At 30.2% G+C, this 26,214-nt stretch overlaps 3 protein-coding genes and 6 non-coding genes across 9 annotated transcripts in view; all 9 read left to right on the top strand.

Annotated features, from left to right (window-relative positions):
• Positions 1-14,365: 14,365 nt before the first annotated feature.
• Positions 14,366-19,286, top strand: LOC108903382. Its single transcript, XM_018705540.1, has 4 exons — positions 14,366-14,448; positions 17,290-17,546; positions 17,632-17,950; positions 18,363-19,286. Exons 1-4 carry the CDS (start codon positions 14,389-14,391, stop codon positions 18,660-18,662), a joined length of 936 nt encoding a protein of 311 aa, XP_018561056.1. The 5' UTR covers positions 14,366-14,388; the 3' UTR covers positions 18,663-19,286.
• Positions 15,376-15,447, top strand: Trnae-cuc. Its single transcript has one exon. It is a non-coding gene; the product is annotated as a tRNA-Glu (tRNA).
• On the top strand, positions 15,515-15,586 carry Trnae-uuc. Its single transcript has one exon. It is a non-coding gene; the product is annotated as a tRNA-Glu (tRNA).
• Trnae-uuc lies at positions 15,654-15,725 on the top strand. The gene has a single exon. It is a non-coding gene; the product is annotated as a tRNA-Glu (tRNA).
• Positions 15,793-15,864, top strand: Trnae-uuc. The gene has a single exon. It is a non-coding gene; the product is annotated as a tRNA-Glu (tRNA).
• Positions 17,167-17,238, top strand: Trnae-cuc. The gene has a single exon. It is a non-coding gene; the product is annotated as a tRNA-Glu (tRNA).
• A 773-nt stretch (positions 19,287-20,059) lies between the features above and the next one.
• On the top strand, positions 20,060-20,132 carry Trnam-cau. The gene has a single exon. It is a non-coding gene; the product is annotated as a tRNA-Met (tRNA).
• Positions 20,133-21,056: 924 nt separating this feature from the next.
• LOC108903384 (protein Dr1) lies at positions 21,057-21,724 on the top strand. Its single transcript, XM_018705541.1, has 2 exons — positions 21,057-21,357; positions 21,414-21,724. The coding sequence occupies exons 1-2, from the start codon at positions 21,114-21,116 to the stop codon at positions 21,692-21,694; spliced, it is 525 nt and encodes a 174-aa protein (XP_018561057.1). The 5' UTR covers positions 21,057-21,113; the 3' UTR covers positions 21,695-21,724.
• A 1,471-nt stretch (positions 21,725-23,195) lies between these two features.
• LOC108903390 overlaps positions 23,196-26,214 on the top strand; it is a 21,698-nt gene continuing 18,679 nt past the window's right edge. The window contains exons 1-2 of the mRNA XM_018705562.1: positions 23,196-23,287; positions 23,545-26,082. Of these exons, the coding sequence (XP_018561078.1) occupies positions 23,567-26,082 (2,516 nt within the window). The 5' untranslated portion in view covers positions 23,196-23,287; positions 23,545-23,566. The remainder of the gene's footprint in view (positions 23,288-23,544; positions 26,083-26,214) is intronic.

The raw sequence follows: 26,214 nt of genomic DNA, 5'->3' as shown, positions 1-26,214 counted from the left end.
ACATTGTGGCAATGTGGCCTTCAACAGGTTAACCAAGATATTGAGGACAATCCAGTTCTAACTTATTAGGCAATTTTAACATTCAGTTTTACTTAAAACATTTAAATAATAGTTAAGATATTCGTGTGTTTTTGCAGTGGCATTAGTCATAACTGTCATAAGTTTATCGTCGTTTTTAGTGTGCTATCTTCATGATTTCTATTCTAAAATTGATAAAAAGTAAAAACTGAATGGGTAGTTTTGAGGATTAATTTTTAGGGAATTTATATATTTAAATAAGACTTATCACATTTATCACTTTAGTGCCATTTAATTTTACACAATTTACAAATATACTTATACTCTCTACAAAATTGCTTAAATGAAATGTTAAAGTCTTTAGGTAGACAACCGCATCAGTGTGGGAACTATTCTCATGTAGCAAATTAATTCCTTAAAAAGCGGCAATTTTCTTTCGCGTAATACCACTTTATTAGCGCTAAGTACATACGAATTCTAAAGTAATTGGCCCAAATGTAACGAGAACATAATAGTAGTGTACTATTCATCAAAACATAATTTTTTTTGTGAACTTTCTTCGTTGTACATAGTACATACAAATGATAAATTATCGTTAAGTAAATGTAAAGCAGTAATTATCTGTAGAGGAAACTATGTCAGTAGTCCAATTTAGGCAAAATACCGATACGAATTACTTTAAATGGTTGATATTAAAATATTTTCTCTTTGGCGTATCATTTGCTTCAATTTTTTCTAATGTGTTTTAATTATGAGAATTACAAGCCATTATTTAAAATAATGAATGAATTTAAGTAAGTAATATGAAGAAATGTGGAGACAACTCTTCGTTTTAGAGATTTCGAATTTAAAAAAAAAAACAAAATATGTATGAAGACGCTTGTTGCGGAATGATAAAACTTGGGCTAATTAATAATAATTTATATTACTCGTAAAAGTGAAAGTCCATTGAATTGTTATACACAAAAACGCGTACCAGTGGCGGAGACGCTGGGAGCTGTGTTCACTAAAAACCTCAAAAATTCTGCGCCACTAGATATTTTGAAAATGAAACCTAACATGCCTGAAAAACTACTAATTTCCGAAAAAGATTCTAGTATTTATTTTAAATACTATATCATATAATTATGCCCCCTGCTACTCTAGCGAAATGCAAAATTTGTATTTTTATTTATTCCTCCGCAAAAATTCTTCTATTCTTTTTTTTGAGAAGCGGATATACTTCCCCAATTACTGTATATTTATTGAAGTTTTATCATCCTGCATCAACAATTTAATATTATAATAAAAATGTGCACAATTGTAGCACCTTTGACTATAATTTATATAGGAAATAATACAAAAAAAAATACGACTAACTACAACTTGTGCCACACATTCCTAACAAATTGTATTTAAAAATTTTATGTAACTTTGCCACAATTTTGTTAAATCTAATCATTTTCTATTTTGCTGTAAAATGCACATAAATGTGTTAAACAAATACTAATAAAATATCAAAATTTCATAGAGTTTCAACGAAAATTTCTGTAGGTATATTGTAATTACTGTATATATTTTTGTAACTGTTTATAAACTTTCTTGAAATTGTATGAGTAAGTACTGAAATAAATATATCACAAATTATATTAAACACGTATATTCCATTGAAACATATATTACAATAATTAAAATTACCAAAGCAGCACACATAATTATAAGAAGGAAATCTGTAATAGGTAAATACATACATACAATTTTGAAATAAAACAAATGAATTTGGAAAACACTCCTAATTATTATAAACAACATTTTGTGTGTTGACTTTTACTGTATTTTGCAACAAGTCTCAATACTTATAGGTACAGCATTAATATTTTCCAGTTATTCAAGCTAATTCATTTATTATAATTTCTTTTGTACAATTATTCACAACCATAAGAGAGACAGTGTCTGCGCTTATAACAAAACTGAAGTTAGCTAATCAAATATAGTAAAGGAGTAAAAGCCATATACGTAACAAAAAAATACAGTGCATATCAATTCTCAATATTTTTTCAAAAATTTCTATAAGAAATTTTAAAATAAAACACAACTTGGTGGTATCATATGTCTTAATAGATATTTTCACAATACTTGTATATACCAATTTCTGCAACAAATACAAAGGTAGATACAAATTGTGGAATATAATAGGATAATAAGTAGGTATATATTAAATTTTACTGTAGTAATACAGTGTACCGAAATTAGCTAAAGTTACGTTAGTCCATTTGTGGATAATAAAAATGTTACAGGGTGTTAAAATTTTAACAAAGTTTTCAAAGAATTACTTTGAAAATTTGAATTCGGGGGTTTTCTGGGTCCAGGAAAACTAATACGGACTTAACTTTGCTGTAGACGCTAGGGGTCACTACGAAATGTTATCTTGACTGAAAAAAATTGGTCCTAACATTTTTCTCAGTGTGTGTACGAAAGTTTCAATAGAAAAATATTATTCTCTTATCTATTTTACATAAATAGGTTATACTTGCTTTATGTTGATAAATTTGACCGTTTTCGATTTATTTACTGTTTTTCCATTGGATGCAATTTAATTCTTCATATGATCTTGTTTATTATTTTGACAACCCGAATTCAAATTTAAGTTTCTCCAATTAATTCTGAAGCACCCTATTTATATAATTAGGTATTTATTTTGATTAACTACTCCTAGAACTGCGTATTTTATTTATATAAAAACATGCAGTACTGACGCAAATTATTTCTATTTTCACTTGACTTCTGTTTGATTTATTTAATAATTATAATCGCTAAAAATATTTATAAACACATTTCTCAACGCAAATACACGTATTTAATCGTGAAAACAGTACAGCGTCACTCATAATAATTATACCGATGTTCATCTAACAACTATTATGAAATAATAACAACTTGTTATAAACGCATAATGCTATGTGGGAAAATACGAAGAATTTTCCAGGCAACTATACCGTAACCTCTGGTTGCATCAGCAGTGGAAACTGTTGCATAAATGCATGCCCCGAAGCCGAGAAACTCATTATTTATTTAATTATCGAGTCTTTCTGGTCTCCCGTTGACAATTCTATTGACCGTTTAAGGAAAAAACAATACCTCCTTGTGCAATCATTGTTTCTAGGAGCAGTATTTGAAAAAGTTGCTAGGCCGCAACTCGGTATTTATAAGTAATTCAGTCACATCCGCGTTTCATCCGAGATGGATACTTGATAGCAGCCAGTGTGGTAGAGGATAATTTTCAACAAGGCACAAAACAAGTAAATACCTTGCGAAAATTAGGAATAACAGGGCATTTTGATTAATTCTACCCAATTTGATATAGGAAAGGAGGAAAATAAAGTATTTTAAGGATTATTCTAGCGTTAATTTTAAAGTAGACCATCTGAAAACACTATCCATCCCTTCGATTAATTTAACAGCAAGAATCAACTGGTCAAATGTATCTGACAGAGTGCATGTTTCTGATGTGTAATAATAATAATACAAAATTATTTGAGTGCTATTTGTCTTATGTATAGCACATTTTTAGTATAAATAGAGAGGTTACACCATCATCCGTAAGTAGGTACTACCTAACCTAACCTATTTCTTCATCTTTAGGCTTCCAATTTGCTCTACTACTTTAACAGCAGCTTCTTCAATTAGCTGCCAGGTTTTCTCTTCCCAACTGTAGATAGTGCTACAGTTATACATATCTACAGATACCTTACCATATATTCTTGTGATGAAGTCGTATCGTATTTTATTTATTGAATTTCAACTTATCAGTCGCAGCAATATTTAATTTTTTCACTCACTAACATTTTATGATCATAGACGAAAATTTATGTTATAAAAGCACAATTTCATCATCCGAATCCCTTTTCAGGCACCTGAAAAGGTTTTCTAAATTAACCTCAAACAACAAACTTGACGTTATCACAGCTGCCTCTGTGGCGCCCATGTGTGATTTTCTTCCATGTCACCTGGGTCTTTGCCCTTCCGCAAACAAGTATAAATGTGATAAAGGTTGTTATTTCAAGTAAGTCTATATACACCATTAATTTATGTTGACAATTTAATCGCCAACAATTGGATAAGTTTGAAAATAGTTCGATTTGGTAGTAAGCATTTTTATTCCTCATTTACGCATGAATTATTCTCATATTTATACTTCTGTTAGGTACCATTTGTCGGTTTTTAGATCAAAAAATCTCTTGTAAGGGTAATATTGCTAATCTAAGTAGTGGAGCAAGTGCAGAGGTTTTTCTAATGGAGACTGAATATTGAGCAAAGTTGTTATAGAAGAGATTTGTAACATGTTTTAATTCAATTAGTAAAAACAATATTACGCTCCAAAAATCCTTTCCAAATATTTTTTGCGCCATTGCGTTACATGTTATTTTTAAATATTCTTAGCTTTCATCTTTCCACTTGAATTTTTTTTTATAACCAAAATTATTAATGTACAGTGTGATTATCATTAAAGTCAAGAAAAACAAGCAAAAATAATTACAAATTTAACAAAAATAAGTTGTAAATAAAGTATTTAGAAATGGATACGGCTATATTTTGTTAAATATATTGAAGTTGCTGAATGCTATTATGTAGGTGTTTCGACTAATATGCTTGAATTTGAAAAGAATATACGATTTAAATACCACGACTGTAACTTCGTTACATTTGAATCTGTTGGAAAAGTAAATATGGTTTACTCATTAATTTTTCGTGAGGAATTTATTTCTTTTATCAAAAACAAAAAACAACTGACCGTCGCATTTCAAATATATATATACACCAACTCTGTTTTTTTTTAGAGAACAACATATTTTTATCGTCACTGAAGAGCATACCTCTTCCAAAATGTCTGTCAAATCCACACAGGGAGATCTGCCACCAAATTCCATAAAATATAAATTCTTGGCTTTAAGTTCGAAACAAGAATATTCACAGAAAATATAACTTAAATAAAAATAATGTTCACTTAAATATATATACATATATTTTTTTTTATAATTCTTTAAAATGGACATAGCAGTTATAGCTATACTCTCAGCTGACAACATCCGTCAGAATTTTTCAGGGTTAGTAAGTGATTTGCATGATTTGCAGTGATATTCGATGTAGTGTGTCTAGGTCTGAGCCGGCTCCATATGATGAGGTCTCTCGCCAAACATCCCTCAAACATAAATGTGTCAAATATTTACAGATTATTTGGCCAAAATCTGTAATACGTACATGAAATATTAGCACATGACAAATATCTCCTCAAGTACACTTTGTTGGTGTGCTGTTTGTACAGGTACCGATATGCACCACCCACACGACACGGCATATGTTTACATTTAACAAGTATTTGACAAGTAACTGTATCATCTGAAGCCGGCTTAAAAGTACAGAAACGAAAAATCAATGGACAATAGAATAAACCACGGGGAAAACTACGGACAAATTCAAAAACAATAAACACATACATCGAGTAAGAATGAATTACATTTGTTAACTATAAACTTTCCTCCCGCTTTTCTCAAACGTTAACAGCTTCGAACACATGTTCCTAAGCGGCAAACATTTAATACATCTATGTACACTGTTTAATATTCATCACGTAACTTGTCATTCAATAAACTGCCGGTTATTGATCTTCGTTTACAACTTGTATTTGAGACGGCTAGTTAGTTGTACGAGATGTTTATTCCTTTTAAAAAATTATTAACTTCTTAAATAACATTGATAGTATACGAATAATTATGAAGGCGTGTCTTAAGGAATGTATCTTGATCTTGAATAATCATTCAATTTGTGTAGTAACTGTAGCATTGATGTTACGTGAGGGATCTGGCATTTGATGTCATAAAATTGGTCAAAATTATGTTCGTTTGAAAAAGGTTTAATCATAGTCCGACATTGGGTTGTTCTTGCAAAAACTAACAGGTAGATTGTTTACTGACATTTTCTATTTTTAAAACATGAGTTTATATCGAACCCAAACGAATTGCTTATGCGAAAACTAAATGGCAAACACTATACATGTAAGAATTCATTTAAAGTGTGTTTTGAGAAAAACGCAGATAAAGTTGATTTTTATTCTTCGAAAACATATTTGTTAAATTTTACGTAAAACTATTTTTGTGCTCTGACGCCATGATCATTTTTTTATATAGCAGCAGATAATCTTTTTATTAGATTTTTATAGAGCTTACTTGTCAGAATACGCTGATATCCCTTAAATGGGTTTGTTACCTATCCTTTAGAAATTAATAAACCTTATTTCTGCCAATAAAGAATAGATCTCAATTTTATAAAGATATCAATATAATTAGAAGAATTATTATAAAAAATATATAAAAACAATGGAATTATAATGAAACGTAAAACGAAGACTATGACTAGAAAACAAATATCAGGACATAAAAAATAACGTAAATGTAAAATTTAACAAAATTGTTAAGAAAGATCTTATCAAAACATAAAAATCGAGGTTTTCCTCAAATTGTATTTGTTTACTTTACTTTGGTTTAAACTATATTAAGCTCAAAGACAAACTATTAATAGATAACTACTAGTGATGAAACATGAAACAACTACTTTGCGGACTAAAGCCCCATGCAGCATTGAATTCCACACGCAATATCCACTAAATATATCTCATCCATCTTAATTAATCATTATTAACTGCCATAAATAATTAAATGATACAAACTTCACAGAAATAATCTCTTCTCGTTTCTAGCATCATCTTTTTAATATAAACTTGTGTAATGAACCACAATAGATGAGTTGACCTATTTCTGCATTTAACAGATTACTTTCTCAAGTGACGTACTTTTTAAAAATGGATATCTGAATATTATTTATAGGTATTAAATTATATATAAAATACAGGACTTTTACAAAAGTGTGAAACTTTGAAACGACAATTGAAAAATGTGATAATCTATCTAAATTCATATGAATTACAGTCCGCGCAATATTTGTTGAGATAGAATTCCAAGAAAATAATAAGCCAATAAAGATCTGTTATCGGAACTATTGTAACAATTTATCGCAGCAGAGGCGTGCCTTGAAATTTTCCGCCGATGTATTTCTACTTCAGGTGTCGAATGCGGTTAATTTCAAGAAAGTGACACAGGGTCTTATTAGAATTCTATCTCAACAAATATCGTACGGACTGTACTACCTATATTTTTGCGTATCCAATTCTAATATACTCACTTGCACATTTTATTTTACCTAAATTTTTTTATATTAGTGGCTGTACTTTTACCTTACTTTAAAAGACATTAAACTAAGTCAGACCAAGTCTAGATATTTTCCTAAAATTCTTATACAATGTTGTCATGCTCTTTGAATTCAATATCTAGGTATGCTAAAAATCAACTTTATAGACAAACTGTTCATTAATAACTAAATATTATACGAAACTACTACTCTGCGGATTAAAACCCCGTTTCTAATTCTAATATTATAATTTTTAATAATCGACTATGTTTCATTATGTCCCAACTGTTTTTGCCATGACAAATAACAAAATCTAAAATTCAGTTGTTATTACAACGATAATTTCATGGTAAATTAAAACTAAATTATCTAAATCACCCATATTGTCGCATTCAGAGAGGATGAGGAAATACTATATTTACTCTGAAATATTTCGATATAGGCTTCCTTTTCATAAAAATCAAACCGGATCCTATTTATGTATTCAAAAAATTTTCAACACCCTCCTCGCTCGATGTGTGTAACTTCCGTACATATATCATCACTTAGTTTCGACAATAGTTTACTTCATAAAAATTTTAGCCCGTGTAAACAAAACCCGTGTTTGTTTACACATTAAGTGTTATCTTAAAGTGTTTCTGAATTGGGCAGGTATATACGTTCCCCTGCTATATTTGTGGAAGATCTGGAAGATAGCTTATCGGCTATAAGACGGATATATTTATAGCTGTCAGGAGGCACGTTGTTAATAAGTTTTACCATCGTACAAAGAGTTTTTTTTGTAAGAGTGGGTCATTGTACTTTTTGGGGTTAATTTACTTTGCTTAGCATATCCCACTGCTTAAAAGATACATCACTTTTTACAACTTACAAGAAATGTGTCAAACTGGATATAGAATTTGTACAAATAATGCAGTGTGTTCATTATTCCACTACCAAACTCGTACGGGGTGTTCCTTGGCCTAAATTGAAACAAAAGTTCAAATAAACTAAGGTCATATAACTGCTTGAAGATGATCTATAGTGACAATGTTTTTTTTATATGTTCATAACCAGTGTCGTAAGGTCTAAACTTACATTTTCTGAAAGACAAAAAAATTGGTCATCTATTTTAACAAGTTATCATATCAAACAGTAGATTGTACGCAACCATCCTTCCTGTATTGTATAAATATTAGTCATCCGTAGCCAAAAGGTGTAGCAAATTTGGTATTAATATCGGTTTAGAAGATATTTTTAAAAAGTCAAAGCCAACAGATCAATTTCCAGCTATTATACAGGGTGATTCACAAATGGTGACCAAAACCTTGTATTCCTTGGTGAAATTAAGGGGAGTCTTTTCTATAAAGATATAGTGTTAAACTTCAAAAAATATTTTTAATTTTTTAAAATAATTTAAAAACTAGTAAGTGAAATAATTTGAAATCCGGCACATGTATTTATGTAAATATTGTCCAAAATCTGAGGGCTTCTCCTAAAATTTGCATGCTCCAGTGGTGGAGATACAGGGCATCGGTGGCATGTTTTTTTTTTAAATAAAATAGTACGCCACTGCTTTAAGGTAACAACCATGATATTTTCGGAACTTTGCAAGAAGTCAGGATTAATCCCTAGTTCAGTTAAATGTTTTATCAATATTGATGACGGACACTCTCTAGATCTAGAGGATTGACGATAAAATTATCTGTAACTGTATACAGTGTTAGCTATCATTATTTGTAAAATATGTAACCAAAGCTTTCTCGGGTCAAAACAATGTAGTTAACGAAGTGTCCTTCGCAAAAAAGTTACGGGCCTTCGAAAAATTTTCTTTTGTTTATTTTTTACGATAACTTGGTCACTTCCTGAAATATTTCAAAGAAATTTTACTTAGGGGAGTTTATGCGAAAGCCAAACGTAAATATAAGTTTATCATTTACCTAAAGTACAAGTTTCTAGGCATGACATATTAAACAATCTTTTTTTGCTAAATGAAAAACACTAGTGTTTTTTAAATGTTATTTTAGTTGCTTTAAAAAAGTATTTTTTGTACGTACATAATCTTTACGAAAATTGTATGTTAATTTTATACTTACTGCATTTATCAGTTACGGACAGCTATTTGAGGGTGTTCGATTCTAACAAAATTCCACTATTTTGCTAAATTTGTAACTTTTTTTTAAGCCGACTTAATTCTATTAAAAGTCATTTATCTACTAAATTATAGCCTTTGCGACGAGTATACCTTATTTACATGAAATAAAATTAAAAAAATCTATGTTTTCTCAAAACCTCTAAGAGTAAAAAACAAAAGGCTGTTTTAGGTGTACTACTGACCTTTATATTTTAGAGAAGAAGTAAGCTTTTTTCATCGAAATATTTTAAAAAGTGACGAAGCTATTGTAAAAAAAATATTTTTTTTTGCCAAAGCCTGTAAATTTTTTAAGAAAGTAGGTATTACTGAGATATGTTAGTTATTATAATTGTTTTATTTTGTTCTACCAAGTTTTGGTTTTTACACCTAAGGATAATAGAATGTAAAAAAATAAATAGATGGGTCCTTTGATTCACATTTAAAATTAATTTAATTTAAAATATTGTTGGATATTTTGTGCTGTATTGACTTTTATACTGTTATGACTACCTCCAATAAATATTTTGAAAGCGTTCAGAACCGTACTCAGGAAAAATTATAGCTAAAACAATCTAAAAAACCTTTTTAAACAATAGAAACATTATCTAATTCAGAATTAAAAATGACTTCAGATTTTGTCATTAAAATAACAGCGACGTATTTAAAAAAATTAACCTGATGATGACCCCTCGAAGACGAAACGTCGGATAGCAAAAATGTTGACGCCATTGGATATCTCTGGAACTACCCGAAATTTTAAAACTTTTTAAACGGCATATTGTTAGGTATAAAAAAACACAACTTTTTCTCTTATTTAAGCCACCCCGTATCTCCTACAGTTTCCTAGATCCTAATGCTATCCCACTCTTATCTTGGACACACTGTATATCGTAATGAAATTTGGTAGACATTTATTTTGAGAGACCATAAATAGAATAAGTTGTTCTGAAATATTTTAAGTCACAACAAAATGCCCTTTAATATTCGCTAAACCTCTTTATTTTAGAAAAAAGTCGCGTAAATTTAAGTTTGGTTTGTTAAATTATCTTATAAAATGTTTGCTGCAGAAAGTTCTTCAAAAGAATCTAATTAATTTATGCATCTTCTAAATTGTGTCTAGTTAGCGTAAAAAAACTAATTCAAATTTATGCATAAAACTCAGTACTGTACATCTGTTTTATCTACGTTTAACATAATTCTCTAATTTGAGGTCAATAAAAAAATTCGTTAAGTTTTAATTGAAGCATTATTTTATACTTAGACAGATCAAATTACCAAGTCATGGAAGGCAAGGCTAAGACGCAAATTGTTTATGTCACTTGTTTATGATCCTATTGATTTAATTAAGTTATACGTATTTTTAATTATTTTTCCTATGCGTCTATTATCTTTTTTTAAGTGTGTCAGGATTTCCAGCTTAAAATTATTGTAATTTGGATCACAACAACGTATGAAATAACTATGAGCTAATGGCTAATGCGGTTGTTTTCTTACTGACAAAAGGAACGGATATCGAAGTCTAAAACATTCAGTTTCATTGTAGATAATTATACTGGAACAAATTAATGGTCACTTATTTAATCTATTACTACAAAGTGGAACGGTTAATAGTTTTTGTCCGATGTTATTACTGTTATTGTTGTTACTAAATGCGTTTGTAGAATCGTTTTATTTAATTTTAATTTTATAATAGACGAATCGTTGATTTCTTAAGAAAAATGATGCTACTGCAGTATTATACTTTTTTTGTTACTGTTGTTTAAATTCATAAGTATAAGTATAGAAGCGAGACAAACATATTTATATAATACACTATTAAATATATGAAAAATTAATTTTAAAAAGATAGCTATTCATAAAAGCAAATTCCTTTCCTGGTATTTGTTTAAAAAATAACACTTGTTCCTCGTAAAACTTTAAATTTAAAAGGATAGAAGAACTACAGATAAATATTTTTTAAAAATGTACTATAATCTTTCCACAATAAATTAATTTAATTTTTAAACTCTTGTAGAGCGTTGACTGACAAAATAAAAAAATGCCAACAAAGTATAATCCCCTAAAATATGTCTACCATAATTCCAACAGTAGCAACGCGATGTAATTCCTAAACATACTTAGACATAAACACATAGACGTCTGAAAAGTTTTTGAGCGAGGAGAGAAATGAACATGAAAATTAAAAAGTTTCAGAATAATGTAAGTAAATATTTATAGCATCAATTAAAGTGACGTAGGAATTTTTCTGGTTTGAGATAAAAGTATTTTTTTCCACGTAGTGTATTTTCCTGTATTTTGCACCCCACCTATAACTTAATTTTTGAAAAAAGAATATTAAATACTTATAAAAATTTATGAAATGTCAGAGTCTACTAGTCATACTTATCTTTCTTACTATCATATATAGAACTCCATTGTAATTATTGTAAAAAAATGTTACATATAAATATGTAAAAATATGCTGTTAAAAAAATTAAAATCTCTTTATTTGAATATGCAGTGAGCGAGCTAAATTGTGGAACAAATTAAATACGACTGTATTTTTTTTTATATATAAAAACGCCAAAGCAGGTCGATTTTAATTTGTATTTTGCCGTTTTTTGCGTGCATCCAATTTTCTACAGGGTGCTTCAAAAAGGTGCACAAAAAAATATATTTTTTTAATGAAACACCCTGTATATTTCTACAGATTTGGATAGAACGTTATCGCACGAATACAGTAATGTAGATATTAATGGGTCTATCTTTAATAATAAGGGAGATGTAACCAACAGTGCTCAATAAACAGAAGGCAAAGAAAAAAGTTTACTACATTAGAACAAATGAATAACAGTTGTAACATCAGTATTCAACAAACAAAGTGGAACAACAAACAAACAAAGTTGGAAATGTCATCCATCAGTGTTCCATTTAAAAAAAAAAATTGGTGCAGATTTTTAGAATCGCCCTGTAGAAAATCGGATACACGCAAAAAACAGCCAAAAAACAAAATAAAATCGACCTGTCTCGGAGTTTCTATATAAAAAAAATTTTTACAGTTTTATTTAATTTGTTCCATAATTTAGCCTTCACTGTATCTTTGTTCTTATAGAAAATTCTGGCATTTCAGGAAAATTCATAATTTTACATTTGCATCCTCAAAAACCACAGCGTTTTAGGTGGGGTTCAAAATATATGGAAATACACTCTACTTAGATAAAAATACAATTTCTAAAAACGACATCTAATTTTTTTATTTCTATTTTGATTTGGTTATTACCAGTTGTAGTTCAGACTTTTAAAAATGTATGACTCGATAAGTATCTGCACTGAGATTTAAAGTCCAGATGCCGTTAAAAAAATCATATAAATTTTACCATATATTTTTTGATATTTGTCAAATCTACTTCTAGTGAGAGCTATTTTTTTCACGTACATATCTTGTGACGGAACGATAAATCATTATAAAATAATTATAAAACTGTTTTAATCGGTTTGAGAATTATAAACTCATCTTTAATATCTAGTAAGTCAGTAATATGCACATATATTTCTTAATAAGTGTAACTAAAATAATAAATAAATGGGGTACATAATAATTTTCAAAATACAGTTGTTACGAAAATCTCTGTTTTCGTCCTCATTACAAATTGACATATCAAATGGGGCAGCTTTTTGTTTATTTTTTCTGTCTTCCGTAAGAGAAATGTTGGGAATATTCAACTAATAATTAGCAAAATTTAAGAAACAATTTGAAATATATTTGTCACCATCACCATTTAGCAAATAAAAGTGGACTCTTTTAATTTTCTCTTCACCGTATTGTTTTCTTTTCCAAAAATTTTTGTATCATTTCAAATTCTCCCTTTTTAATATAGTACCGTGTTCTTTGATTCTAACATCCAAAGGTCTCAAAATTTCGCCAGCATATTTTTACCAACTTCATAAAATACATATACAGGGTCGGAAAGTCCCCATAGTTCATCGGCTGTTACGTGAGAGCGATAAAGAGTCATAGAAATCCGTGCGATAGAGAAAGATGGCTATAATAAAGGCGTCTAATAGTCATCGCCCATTTCGCCCTTCCACAAGTAAGATCCACTTCCTATTTGTGGAAGGGCGAAATGGGCGGTGACTATTAAAACGCCTTCATTATAGCCATCTTTCTCTATCGCACGGATTTATATGACTTTCTTTATCGCTCTCACGTAACGGCCGATGAACCATGGGAATTTTCCGACCCTGTATAACGTTGTCTGAATCTTATTTTTTATAGAGGTTTTGATAAAATTGACCATAATAAATTGCTAGTTTGAAAAACTTTTCTAATATTAAACCTACCTTAAATAACGTGGTAAGTATTTAGTAAAATTACTGTATGAGTAACATTTTGTTGTCTTTGACATTTTTTATGAATATTATATGAAATTGTCTGAAAATTTGATCTTTCGGAGAAATTTTACTTTACCATCGTTATACCTTCTTTGATGTGATGATTTCAACTGAAATATAAATTCAAAAAAAAATGTATTCTAAAATTCATGTGACTTCCAGAGTGATGGAATAACTTTGGTAACAATGTATCAAATATTCATGCAAATAAGATAGAAATATATTTTCATGGAGGCGGCAAATTTAAAAATATTTTTCAGTACTGCAACTCAATTAATTGCTTCCAACCTATTTAGAAAATATCTATTAATTTAAATAAAATGTATCTGCACATATTTCCCGATACCGATTTTTTTATTAATTCAGTTGACCATTCTTCTATCACTTCTTGGCTAGGAACGCCTATGTAAGAACCCCATTCATCATACTTACAGGGAATCATACAAAGTAAAGTGCTTCTTTTTTATGTGACAAGAGCACAGGAAGACGTTATGCATCGGGACGCTCTAGGTGTCGATTTAATCTAAATCCAGACTATCTCATTCATTCACTCTCCTACAGTGACTGTACCTCCGGCTTTTAAGATAGCGCTCTTGGAAAAGTCGACCGACCGTGAATATGAGTTTAGTAGTTGTGTGAACGATAAATGTAATACAAAAATCATAATGTACGCGCTTTCGGTGTATGGAATTAGAAGGCACGTGGTGTCCGCGCAGAACGTACACGTGAGTAAAAATTTTTGTTTTGGCAAAACTGATTTTTTTAATAATGTGGCTATTACAGAATTTTAAAATAAAAACAGTAAGAGGCATCTTAAAAATGTTCCTTATTTCATAGTATTTTTAATCAAATCATATTTATGTCCTTTTTATTTTGTTTTATATTTCTACATTTGTGTAAAATCGTTTTATATGCAGACAGAATATAAGTATAACTACTTGCATATAGGCAAGCTTGTTAGTAAGAATATATATAATACACAAATAGCTAGAAATCGTTTTCGTTAAATTTATTTGAAAAATTACAAAAAAGTGATGAAAAGTGAGAAAAGCGATGTGCCATAATATTTTAGTCGGACATTAAACCAGCTGCAATATTGATTTGATTTTATTCATGTATTATGCGCACAAAATTTCATCTAAATATCTCCATTTGTTCAAACGATATTTAGGCATTTCTTTTTTTTTTAAAAAAAACTGGACCATCGTGTGTCTCAAAACAGTGAAATTTGAATGCTACTTATATAACCTTGGCCAATTACAAGTGCCTTTTACTTCGTGAATTCATGATTAAAATTCGAGCACCGTGTATTTAAGTAAATAAAATCATTGTAAATTATGTACCTAAGGTAATTTAATCAACTTACCTAAATACGTAAATATACTCATTTATCTTTGAATTAGAATTTTTCATTTGTTCATTAACAATAAGATCCATCAAATTTTGTAGGCAAATTAGATGACTACATGGTTCCTTTATAACTGGTGTTTTTAAATACATTTGCCAACAGTGTATTGTGTTGTTCCATAAACAATTATCTAAATTTAACAATTGGAATCACAAAATATCATATTTGTAGTTGAAAAGAGTTGTTTCCTTGGAAAAATTTGACCATGCCGTTTCATCCTGTGGGCAAAATAAATTTCGACCAATCCGATATGGTCTAGTGGCTAGGATACCTGGCTCTCACCCAGGAGGTTCGGGTTCGATTCCCGGTTTCGGAAATAACTTCTTTTAGTGAAGAGGGACCTAAACTAGTGAGAAAATAATAATTAGTTAACAAACTTTCAGTCCGATATGGTCTAGTGGCTAGGATACCTGGCTTTCACCCAGGAGGCTCGGGTTCGATTCCCGGTATCGGAAATCGCTTTTTTAAAAGAGAAAATTCTGTATTGACCAGAAAATCAACTGTCAACAAACACTTTTCCAGTCCGATATGGTCTAGTGGCTAGGATACTTGGCTTTCACCCAAGAGGCTCGGGTTCGATTCCCGGTATCGGAAGTCACTTTTTTCACAAAGAAAAATCTGTATTGATCGGAAAATCAACTGTCAACAAACACTTTTCCAATCCGATATGGTCTAGTGGCTAGGATACTTGGCTTTCACCCAAGAGGCTCGGGTTCGATTCCCGGTATCGGAAATCACTTTTTTCTCGAAGAAAAATCTGCATTGATTGGAAAATCAACTGTCAACAAACAGTTTTCCAATCCGATATGGTCTAGTGGCTAGGATACTTGAGGAAGAGGCTCGGGTTCGATTTCTGGTATCGAAAATCACCCTTTTTTATTAAAAAAATCTGTATTGAGTAGAAAATCAACTGTCAACAAACTTTTTTAGTAAAGAATTGTTATTAACGTTCAAATACCAGAAAGTGGCGACGCCGCAAGCTATTCATATTTACTTCTACTGTAATTTTTATTCATTATCGCGGCAACATGCACCGCCCAGGCCAGTTACTAATATAACCTTCAAATAATTAAACTGTCAAAATTTTCAATGTAACCATTAAAAATGATCGAAAATAGCTTTACAGTAAGAAAATTATAATTCGCGATTTATCTTAAAAATTTGCAACTTTTCCAGAATTGGAATCATTGGAATCAACTGGTCAGTGGTGACAGCAGCCACTTCTTTAATATCGAATGGAATGTTTTTTTCGTCACATAGTTATGCTAACAGACAATTACTTTGGAATCTCATTTTCTGTCAAATCTGGAGTAAATTTGGGTTTTAAAATATATACGGCACTATTTTAAATAGCTATAGTTAGATCGTATTCGATGCAAAGAAGAGCAAAAAATTGTCGGTCTTTTATCAAAGAAAAATCGTGTCATCATTTTTAGGACGCGTAAGATGAACCATTTCAAATTTAAAATGAAATTGGATGTAAAACCGCATTATACTCATTGTGTTCTAGTAGTATCATCTGTAGTCGCCTAGGTACATCGAGTGTACGAAGTGGTCGGTTATACGTCAAATACTAAAATGGCGAGCTTGGTCGTAAATCAGAGACACCCTTCAAAAAGCAAGTAAACAATAGTGGCGTGTACAGAGAGAAAATGTAGTACGTATGTGGAATTTAAACAACAAATTGGATTTATAATAAATTACCTTTAAAATGAATAGTTTATGAAAATAAAGGAATTTTTGTAGAAACAGGGTTGCCAGACGTGAACTGATCCCTTCACCCCCTCATAAATGCATAAAGAAGTTATTAAATTTCTAAACCCCTTAAAACCGTACTGCACTGGATCCCTTGACAGGCAATGATTTATTACTTTGCATCGAATATGATTCTAGTATTTATATTCGCGATACTGTTAATACATTTTAATGGTTTTGCTGTTATAATATATTTGTTTATACTACTTTAAAATAATTTTTATAATTATAAGCAATATTACGAAGTGACTAATATGTTCTAAGAAATCACGTAGTACAATCCGGTATGGTCTAGTGGCTAGGATACCTGGCTCTCACCCAGGAGGCTCGGGTTCGATTCCCGGTACCGGAAACTTTTTTATTTTAAATCTTCGAGTTTTATATTTTTTTCTATTTGTTTCAGACAACCATAAAAGTATATGCAAGATGCTTACGGCCCGATATCGAATACAAAACTCTTAGCATAACTTTTCAAACTACCTGCAAAGAAGTCACAGACACATTACTTAGAAAATACAAGATGAAACACCGAGACCCGAAATTATTTTATCTTTCTATGGAGGTTACTGTAAGAAAAGCTGGAGTCCGTACACACTTGGCTTTGGATGATGATGCCAGACCTGCTATTTTACAGAGTTGCCACCCAAAAGGAGACTCAAAGTATGTAGACCCACATAAACAAAGTAGAAATATTTTAGAATACTACCAATAGTAGTGTTATTACATTTGAACTTCCTGTTTTCAGATTTTCTCTTCAGACGAGAAGAGGAGGTTTGGTCAAAGTCCATGATTCTGTCCTGAACAGCAACTCTCAATACAAGAGTCTACTCATAAGTGCTAGAACAACTGTGGATGAATTAATTGCATTGCTACTTAACTGTTACAGCAGCAAAGAGCGAGTAGAGCAATTCTCTCTGTACGAAGTCAATACAGATAAGGAACAGCAACGAAAACTGCACCCAGACGACAGGCCACTGCAAGTGCAACAAACTTGGCTGCCTTCACACCAGTGTCACTTTCTTATCAGGCGAAACCCTGACTACCTACCCTTATCTAGGAGAAAGGTATGTTTACTTAGATTGAAATATTCCAATTCAGCTGCTTCTGTAGCATTTCTAAAGTAAATTAGAAAAGCAGAAAAAGCATTAGTATGTCCTAACAATGTTTAATAATAATTCTTTTTTTCATTGGCTTTTAATCGATATGGATCTACAGGATGGTCCAAGTTTTAATCAGAAAACATTACTGGGCGAGTTTTGAGCAAAAAGTCATATAAATGTGTACCAACCATAAAATGATTTGTTTTCGACAGGGTGCTGAAATTTAAAAGTGCTACATTTTCTTAGAAATTTCTGGGGATGGTTGACGTAAAGTGATGAAACTAAAGGGCGTAGTACCTAAATAAAGTTGGACCACCCTCTATTTCTATAGTCCAGCCAACACCGATTAGCATTTAAAAACGCAATTTTTTTTTAGATTTTCTGGGTATCTGAACTTCCGCCTCTCCCCGCCTCCAGATTGTTCAAGACTTCCAAGCCAGTTGGCAACAACAACATCAACAATAACAGTGAAATGCAGCTTTCAAAATCTCAGACTTCCCTTGTTCCTGAAAAGAAGCAAGATGAGAAAACCAAGTCGCAGAAATCGAAAGAGGCTTTGCTTGTACCTAAGAACAAAAATGCAGAATTGAAAATTTGGGGAAGCAGCTCTCAACTATCGACGAGTAAAAATGGGCAACCATCATATGCAGACTATGAGAATTATTTTTATATATAATTTATTGTGGAAATTGTAAAAATTGTATATAATTCTGTGTGTGTCGTCTAGTTATTGTTTTGGATGTGATATGCAGCCTGTACATTGTAAACCAAAGAGTATTTTGTAAACATATTAATAAAGGCAAGATTCTCATTGTTAATAAGCAGAAAAAAGTAACATTTTATATTACAGAAATAACTTCTTGCCACATTAGGATTAGAAATACTTACGCAATGCAATTAAAATGTATTCTTATAGGTAGCTGTCCCTGATTATGTACTTGTGCACTTAATTTTTGTGTGTGAATAATCCCATTCTTTAACCTTTTTGCAAAAATAAATATAGATTAGCATGTACCTATTTGAGAGTTTGTCCATTTTCACTTCTAATATTTTTAAGTAAGTAAATCCAAAATGTTTGATTAGATTAGAATCTCTATATTTTATGTCATTTTGTTTCTGTTTCGTGTTGTCCAAAGATTAGTTGTAGGCAAAAAGATCTGTCGTGCTTTAATTGAAAATGTGCGTATTTGTATTCAAACGAAATGTGCAATGTTTATAAAGTAATGTATTATAGAGAACATAATCTGTAAAATTGTTTACAAATACCAAAGAGTTGTATAGTTAATGTTTGTATATAGAATTAATTGTATATTCATACTGTATTTAAGATTGTGTTCAACAATAATAAAGATTTTAAATTAACATTTTATTGTTTATTTCTTATTAGCAAAGTGTAAACTATAAATAGTAATTTAATTATTAAAATAAAGTATGCTAAATGAATTCTGCAGAAGATTTGGACATAAAATACATTATACATTAGTGATCTCATTAAATCACCATAACATTATATAAGCTACTGCAAATATTTTAAACAGAAATATAACAGCAATAGTGTACTGTGTTTTAATCAAGTTGTGTCGTCTAGAATCTCAAACTTATATTTCTCCATATAATAACAAGGAAAACATCAAATCTCATTTTCGATATTCACCAATATTCAGAGGCGAAAAAAAGCCTACAGATTCGATATGTGGTTGCAGATTTCTAAGGACAATGTTTTGCCGCACTAACGCGAGATGGCCTCAGTGAATGCATGCGCCTAAAGTCCCTAGATATATACGTACTCGGTCAGCTCTATCCAATAAAATCCTCTTATTTATTTACTCATATGAATTATGAATTAAATACATAGAATATGACAAACTTGAAAGAGGATAAAAAATAGCGATGTTCAAACAAACGGATATGATATACGGATATAATTAATTATACAATTTACAATTATACAACCAACATAACAAAACTATTTATATTCTGAAACAAGACTACTCTAATCAGTATCTAATTTTAATTTTCCCCTTAAAAATGGTAAAGTACAATATAACAATATGTTGAAACGATTATCAATACGCCTCGGTAGCGCAGTAGGCAGCGCGTAAGTCTCATAATCTTAAGGTCGTGAGTTCGATCCTCACCCGGGGCATTATTTTCGCACTGCCAGAAGCTATCTATAACAGCTATAACTATTTTGTAGTTTTCAAATCTACATTTCATTATATTTTTATTACAATATTTTTAAGAGCTATATGTTACGAATCGACCTTTTTCCTAATAGTCTTGATGTAACATATCCTTAGTAGAAGGCCAGTAGCCTTTTTTATCTAGAATGCAAGTAGAGATCTCTACTACTCTAGTACCTAGTAACAGTAACAGTAGTAACTGGGGAAGTTTCTAAGCTGTGCATATCACCATTGTATAAGTAAATAATTTAAAAAAAATAATTTACTTATACAGTGATATCACTACCATATATTTAGATTCCAAGTGTAAATGTTACGACTACTATATGTATATGTACCTATGTAAAATAAAATAAAAAAGGAAATTAAAGCACTTAATAAAACTTACAAGAAATTACCTAAAAGCATATTTTCTATTTCTATTGTATAATCCATCTATAGAAATGTTCGAAAATAGGTACCGTTTATTTAACTTCATACAAAAGCAGCCGTAAACACAAAAACTGAATTGACGCACATGACACATGACATAGAAATAATAGAATATAGAGAACAAATGTCCTTTATACCTTTATCTATAGACATTAGACATAGATAAATTTACTCGACTCTAGATTCCATAGGTCCTGGAGATAAAAGTGTTGCAGAATGTACACACCGAAATAGTAGATTTGCATATATTTTATTTTCTCAATCACTAAATAAAAGAGTGAACTAATTATTATATGTACAAAAGGTTTCCATTCGGAATTAGACTTCAAGTCACGATTCTAATCTCGCGATCTTACACATTTGAGCTTACCTCGTTTCGTTCGTTATTGGCGATAGTGACGTAATCAATCGTCGTCATCCCTGAAATTTGAGGTTATATTTGGGTATATTGTTTTTGTATTTTTGTATGCAAACATTGCAAGCAACTTTTACATATTTTTTAAATTATACAAATGGCAAATTCAAATGCTTCTGGACCTCTAGGAGGAAATACGGAAGAAGATGAGTTGACCCTTCCACGAGCTAGTATTAACAAAATGATAAAGGAATTAGTACCATCTGTTCGGATAGCAAATGAAGCTAGAGAGCTTGTTTTGAATTGTTGCACTGAATTCATACACCTCCTAAGCTCAGAAGCTAATGAAATATGTAACCAATTACATAAGAAAACTATCAACGCAGAACATGTTTTGATGGGTAGGTAAATTTTAATTTATCTTAGATTTATGATCATATTTATTTTTTAATTTCAGCATTAGACAAATTGGGTTTTGGAGATTACCACGCTGAAGCAGAAGCAGTGTTAAAGGATTGTAAAGCGGTCGCAGCCAAACGTAGGCGGCAAAGCACTCGCCTCGAAAATTTAGGCATACCAGAAGAAGAACTTTTAAGACAACAGCAGGAGCTATTCGCTAAAGCAAGACAGGAACAGGCCTATGCTGACCAGCAGCAGTGGGAACAACTACAAGCTGCAGCTCAACAGGCACAAGCTTCAGCATTGCCTGCAAATGATGATCAAGATGATTATTCGTAATAAACAGACAATAAAGACTGATTCATACCACTAAGAGTACTATAGTGACCTAAAATAATTTTGAAGTGATTCTTACTTTCCTTTAGACAATTTTTTGTTAAACTATCAATGTGGCTGTACAGTATGTAAAATAATAATCCATAAATTTGCGAGACTAAAGACAAATCTAAATTTTAGATTATACATTTCTGAGTTTCCGTTATCGTAATTGCGAAATCACACAATGGGCGATTACTTCCTATTTTATTTATTTTCTTTTTCAAAACAGTAATTTCTGCTTTAAAACACGAAGTATCAAATCTGACTTTGAAGTTTTGAGATTTTAAACGTGTCCTTGAAATTATTTAGTCTATCTACTTGATACACTTATTATTTCACTAATAAATTAATATTTTCTTATAAGTGAAATATTTTTTTAATTTTTACATATTGTTACTGTTTATCTCCAATAGAAATATAATTTTTATTCCTAAATAAAATTAGAATTGGTAATAATAAAGACAAATATTATATATCTGAATTTTTTTTTTATAAAAGCCTGTAATAACTAAATTTGTGGGACTAACCCAGAAATAAATTGATTAATAATTAGTTGTAGTATTACAAAAATTGGAAGCTTATAGGTATGTATAAATTAATAATTATCATATCAATGTTTCTAAAGGAAGAAACCTCCAAAAATGTCTCGGAAACAAACACAATTGACAGAGATACCGTTTCATTTAAAAATGTATATGCACTACATATTGTTACACAAATTTCTTTTGCAATTATATTTTCGATTTCGTTATACGTATATCTTCTATATCTATAATATGTAACAACAATGTTATGTGTAAACATAATCTAGAGAAGGGGGGCAACCCTTAAATCTCGTGTTGGTAACGTAAGTTGCCTACAATGTCTACAGTCTACGTTTCTGAGGTTAAAATGAATATATGAAACTTTTTAAATATTATTATTTTTTAAATATTATTTATTTTATTTATTTGATAAAGGCTGTTGCAATTTTTGAGGTTATTGCGGAATAAAACCATATATTTTTATAATTTACTAGGCAAGTTCGGTATTGACATCTAGAGGCTCTAGATGTAGCTCTTTGTCTTTTCATCTCCTACAATTAGAAAAGAACAAAACACATCTGGAGCATCTAGATGTTAATACCCACGCCTACTGTCAAAAAGATATTGTAAGGAACATACCCACTTTTATAAAAATATAGTGGTGCCTGGTGCCACAAAATAAGTTTATTTTACAATTAAAAAAATATATATGCTTTAAGCCCATGAATTCAATTTATTTAAGGAAACTTTACACTGACATGATCTTTGTATCTCTTTTCAAAATAAGCTGCATTACACAAAATTGCATTGTATACCTTATTCTTTTTTTAGGTTTCATCATCCGTGTGTTTAGCGCTTGCTCGATTCCTCAATAAGCGACAAATCAACAAACCCTTTGGAAAAGACTGCGTTCTCCTCAGATTATCTATGAACTTGGACTGTCCTGTCTGTCTTGTCTGCCAATCGCCAATCTGTATAAACGTATTGTTTTTAGTTCTGTAGAGGAAAAAAATAAAATAATTAATATAAGGTAAGCTTTATTTAAATATATCATGTTGCTTAATTTGTGTCAAGTAAGTACGTAGAAAAAATTTTAATTTTGTTAAAGTAGTACAGTGTATTAGTATATGCTTCGTAGTCGAAGGGTCTGGAGTTCAAAACCCATGAAGGATAAATAATTTTTTTTTGTTAAATTCATATACTATTATACAATGACTTTTTTTGTTTTTTACATTTTAGAAAATTTAATTTAGTTAAAAATATAACCACTTAACCTATATGTTTAAGGTCACATTTTTATTGACTTATTATGGAAAATAAGTGTTCCCAAGAAAAATCTTGCCCGAGTAGAAAATCAAATGTAATTATATTAACACCAGATGAATTAGCAAAATTAGGATTGATTACAGAAATAATACAAACATCAGTAGACAATCAAAAAACAAAAAATATAGGAAATGATACCGACATAAGAAAAAGGCAGAAATGGAAATCCAGTGAAGATGCCAAATGTACTACAATAAATAAAGTAAAAAATTTAAAAACAGACATTGTTCCGAAAACAAATTCGAATTCTGAATTTAAGAATAAGGATAAGAAAAATGTTCCACAAATTAAACAAAACGATTCTAGCTCAATACTTAGTTCTAAAACTTTGAATAAGAAAAATAATATCTTAAATACATCGTCTTCTAGGATAGACGCAAATACTAATCTAAATATAAAGTTAACACTTGCTGGGAAAAATAGAAACGTTTTAAATAAAAAATCAAATGAAAAGAAAGTTGAAATTTTGAATTTTAAATATAATAAAATTCAAGAGAATACAAAGGTGGATATTACTCTTCCATCGTCTTCTAAAAATAGTGAGGATTTTCAAACTTCCGAAGAATTTAAACAAACTTTAAAGAGAGGCTTGTCTAAAAAATTACAAGAATTTGATGATCATATCAAATGTGATACGAAGATAGATAGTAAAAAGAATGAAAATAGTACATCTCAGAAATTAAATGAAGTAGCATGTACCACGTTAGAAAATACTGAGATTTTAAATCCAGATAATGGCACAAATGAACTTCCATCAAATAGTGCCTCAAGTACTGAAAAAAAAATAAATATTACTGGTAATACTTCAGTCTGCCTATCAGATGGAGAATTAAAACAGTTGGTGTCTAAAAGTAATAGATGTAAAGCTAACAAGAAATTATTTCATGGTGAAAACAGTTTTGTAAAATTTGAGAATAAGGAATCCGAGAAAAATTTGGAACCAGTCAGATTAGAAAGTATTAAACTAAGGAAAGAAAATATTAAGAAAAATTTAAATACAAATTGTAGAGATACAAACAAGCATCCTAATTTGATAATAAAGAACAAAGGGGATAGAGTAACAAGCAATAAACTATTAGCTGAAGAAAATAAAGTTGTCGTTAAAGAGGAAGACAACATGAATGATATAATACAAAGTACTGAAAATGAAGGGCTAGTGACTTTCTATGTGCAAAAATCACAAAAACCATTACTAAGTAGTAAAATAAATAATTCAAATGAATCACTTGAGTTCGTTACTAAAACATCAACTATTCTTCCTAAGAAACGCAAATATCTATTGAATTATGTTGTAGATGATCTTAATGAGCAAACTAAAGACACTGAATCTGAGAATTCTGTAAAGCATACAAATCAACATACAATGAATATGTCAGATGTCATTAATATTTCGAAAGAAATTGAAGAAAATTGCTTTGGAAATGAATTGCCCAATTCGTCTAAAAAACTCTCGTTAAATGATATGATTTATGGTTCCCTTTCAGATGATCTCATTGTTATGGACAATGAGCTTTCTGATGTACATAAAAAATTATATGTTAAAGATAAGGTAGATGCAGAGAAAAATAAAGAATTCAGTTCTAAAGAACTAAAACTAGACATCTCAAAGAATGAAGTCCAAGATAAAGACTCTGCAAAAAGTGAAATTTTCAATTTTGGGAAAATTGAATCAAATATAGATATAAAATTACCTAAGAAAAGGGGAAGGCCAAAGAAAATTTCAAATTTAGAAGATACATGTTCTATAAGGGATAACATTATTGATCTTGAGGATCATGAGAAAAATGGTTCAAATATTGGGAAGAAAAGAGGGAGGCCCAAGAAAATTTTAAATATATTAGATGATAATGATTTAACACCTTCTACAACAGATATTTCAGATATAGAAAAAAATAATGAATCTGTAATGAACACAGATGTTGGGGAGGTGCCCTTTACTCCAATGCCCAAAAAGAGGGGGCGTAAAAAGAAATCGGAACAACTAGCCTTAGAAGTACCTGATGTCGTAGAAAATATAGAATTAGAAGAATCTAGAAGTGGAAGGAAGAGAAGAAAAATAAACTATTTGGAATTAGCAAATGAATTGGAAGAAAACGCTAACGATAGACCTAAAAGAAAACATAAATTTTCTATACAAAAAATAGAAAAAATTAATATTAAAAAAGAAAAAAATGACAGTCAAGTTGAAGAAGAATCTCTTCATGGAATTTCTGAACAGAATGAGCAAAAAGAATTAGATTCAAGTGAAAATAACACTTTTAATAATCCTGAAATAAACAAAAATGATAGAAGTACAAAAAATGAAGACAGTTTAAATGCAATGGTAGAGGGTGAAGGTGATACTTCAATAATTAATGATGAAGAAAATACAGAAAAAAAAATCAAATATCGAAAAACTGGGGAAACTGCAATGATGATGAACACAGTATTTGCTGCTGCCTTCAAGAATAGTTCTGCATGTCGGGCAGAAGATGACTCAAATATATCTAATGAGGCAAGGTAAATGTATTGTAATATTAAAAAAATGTGACAAAAAATTTAGTTAATATATAGTTAAACACAAACAATTTTATATTACTATTATTATCATAATAATAATAATAATAATAATAATAGGTAACGTAAGTTGCC

This window comes from Anoplophora glabripennis, unplaced genomic scaffold, assembly GCF_000390285.2.
Source record: "Anoplophora glabripennis isolate ALB-LARVAE unplaced genomic scaffold, Agla_2.0 scaffold52, whole genome shotgun sequence".
NCBI classification, from domain to species: domain Eukaryota; kingdom Metazoa; phylum Arthropoda; class Insecta; order Coleoptera; family Cerambycidae; genus Anoplophora; species Anoplophora glabripennis.
Note: the sequence above shows the minus strand (reverse complement) of the source record. Positions and strands in the feature narration are given on the sequence as shown.

What these genes read in the sequence shown, in the direction of transcription:
- LOC108903382 (XM_018705540.1), top strand. Translation starts at nt 14,389, where the DNA reads ATGTACGCGCTTTCGGTGTATGGAATTAGAAGGCACGTGGTGTCCGCG. An exon ending in TGTCCGCGCAGAACGTACAC is followed by an intron (nt 14,449 to 17,289) that starts GTGAGTAAAAAT and finishes TATTTGTTTCAG; the next exon opens with ACAACCATAAAAGTATATGC. An exon ending in CACCCAAAAGGAGACTCAAA is followed by an intron (nt 17,547 to 17,631) that starts GTATGTAGACCC and finishes TCCTGTTTTCAG; the next exon opens with ATTTTCTCTTCAGACGAGAA.
- LOC108903384 (XM_018705541.1), top strand. Translation starts at nt 21,114, where the DNA reads ATGGCAAATTCAAATGCTTCTGGACCTCTAGGAGGAAATACGGAAGAA. An exon ending in CGCAGAACATGTTTTGATGG is followed by an intron (nt 21,358 to 21,413) that starts GTAGGTAAATTT and finishes TTTTAATTTCAG; the next exon opens with CATTAGACAAATTGGGTTTT.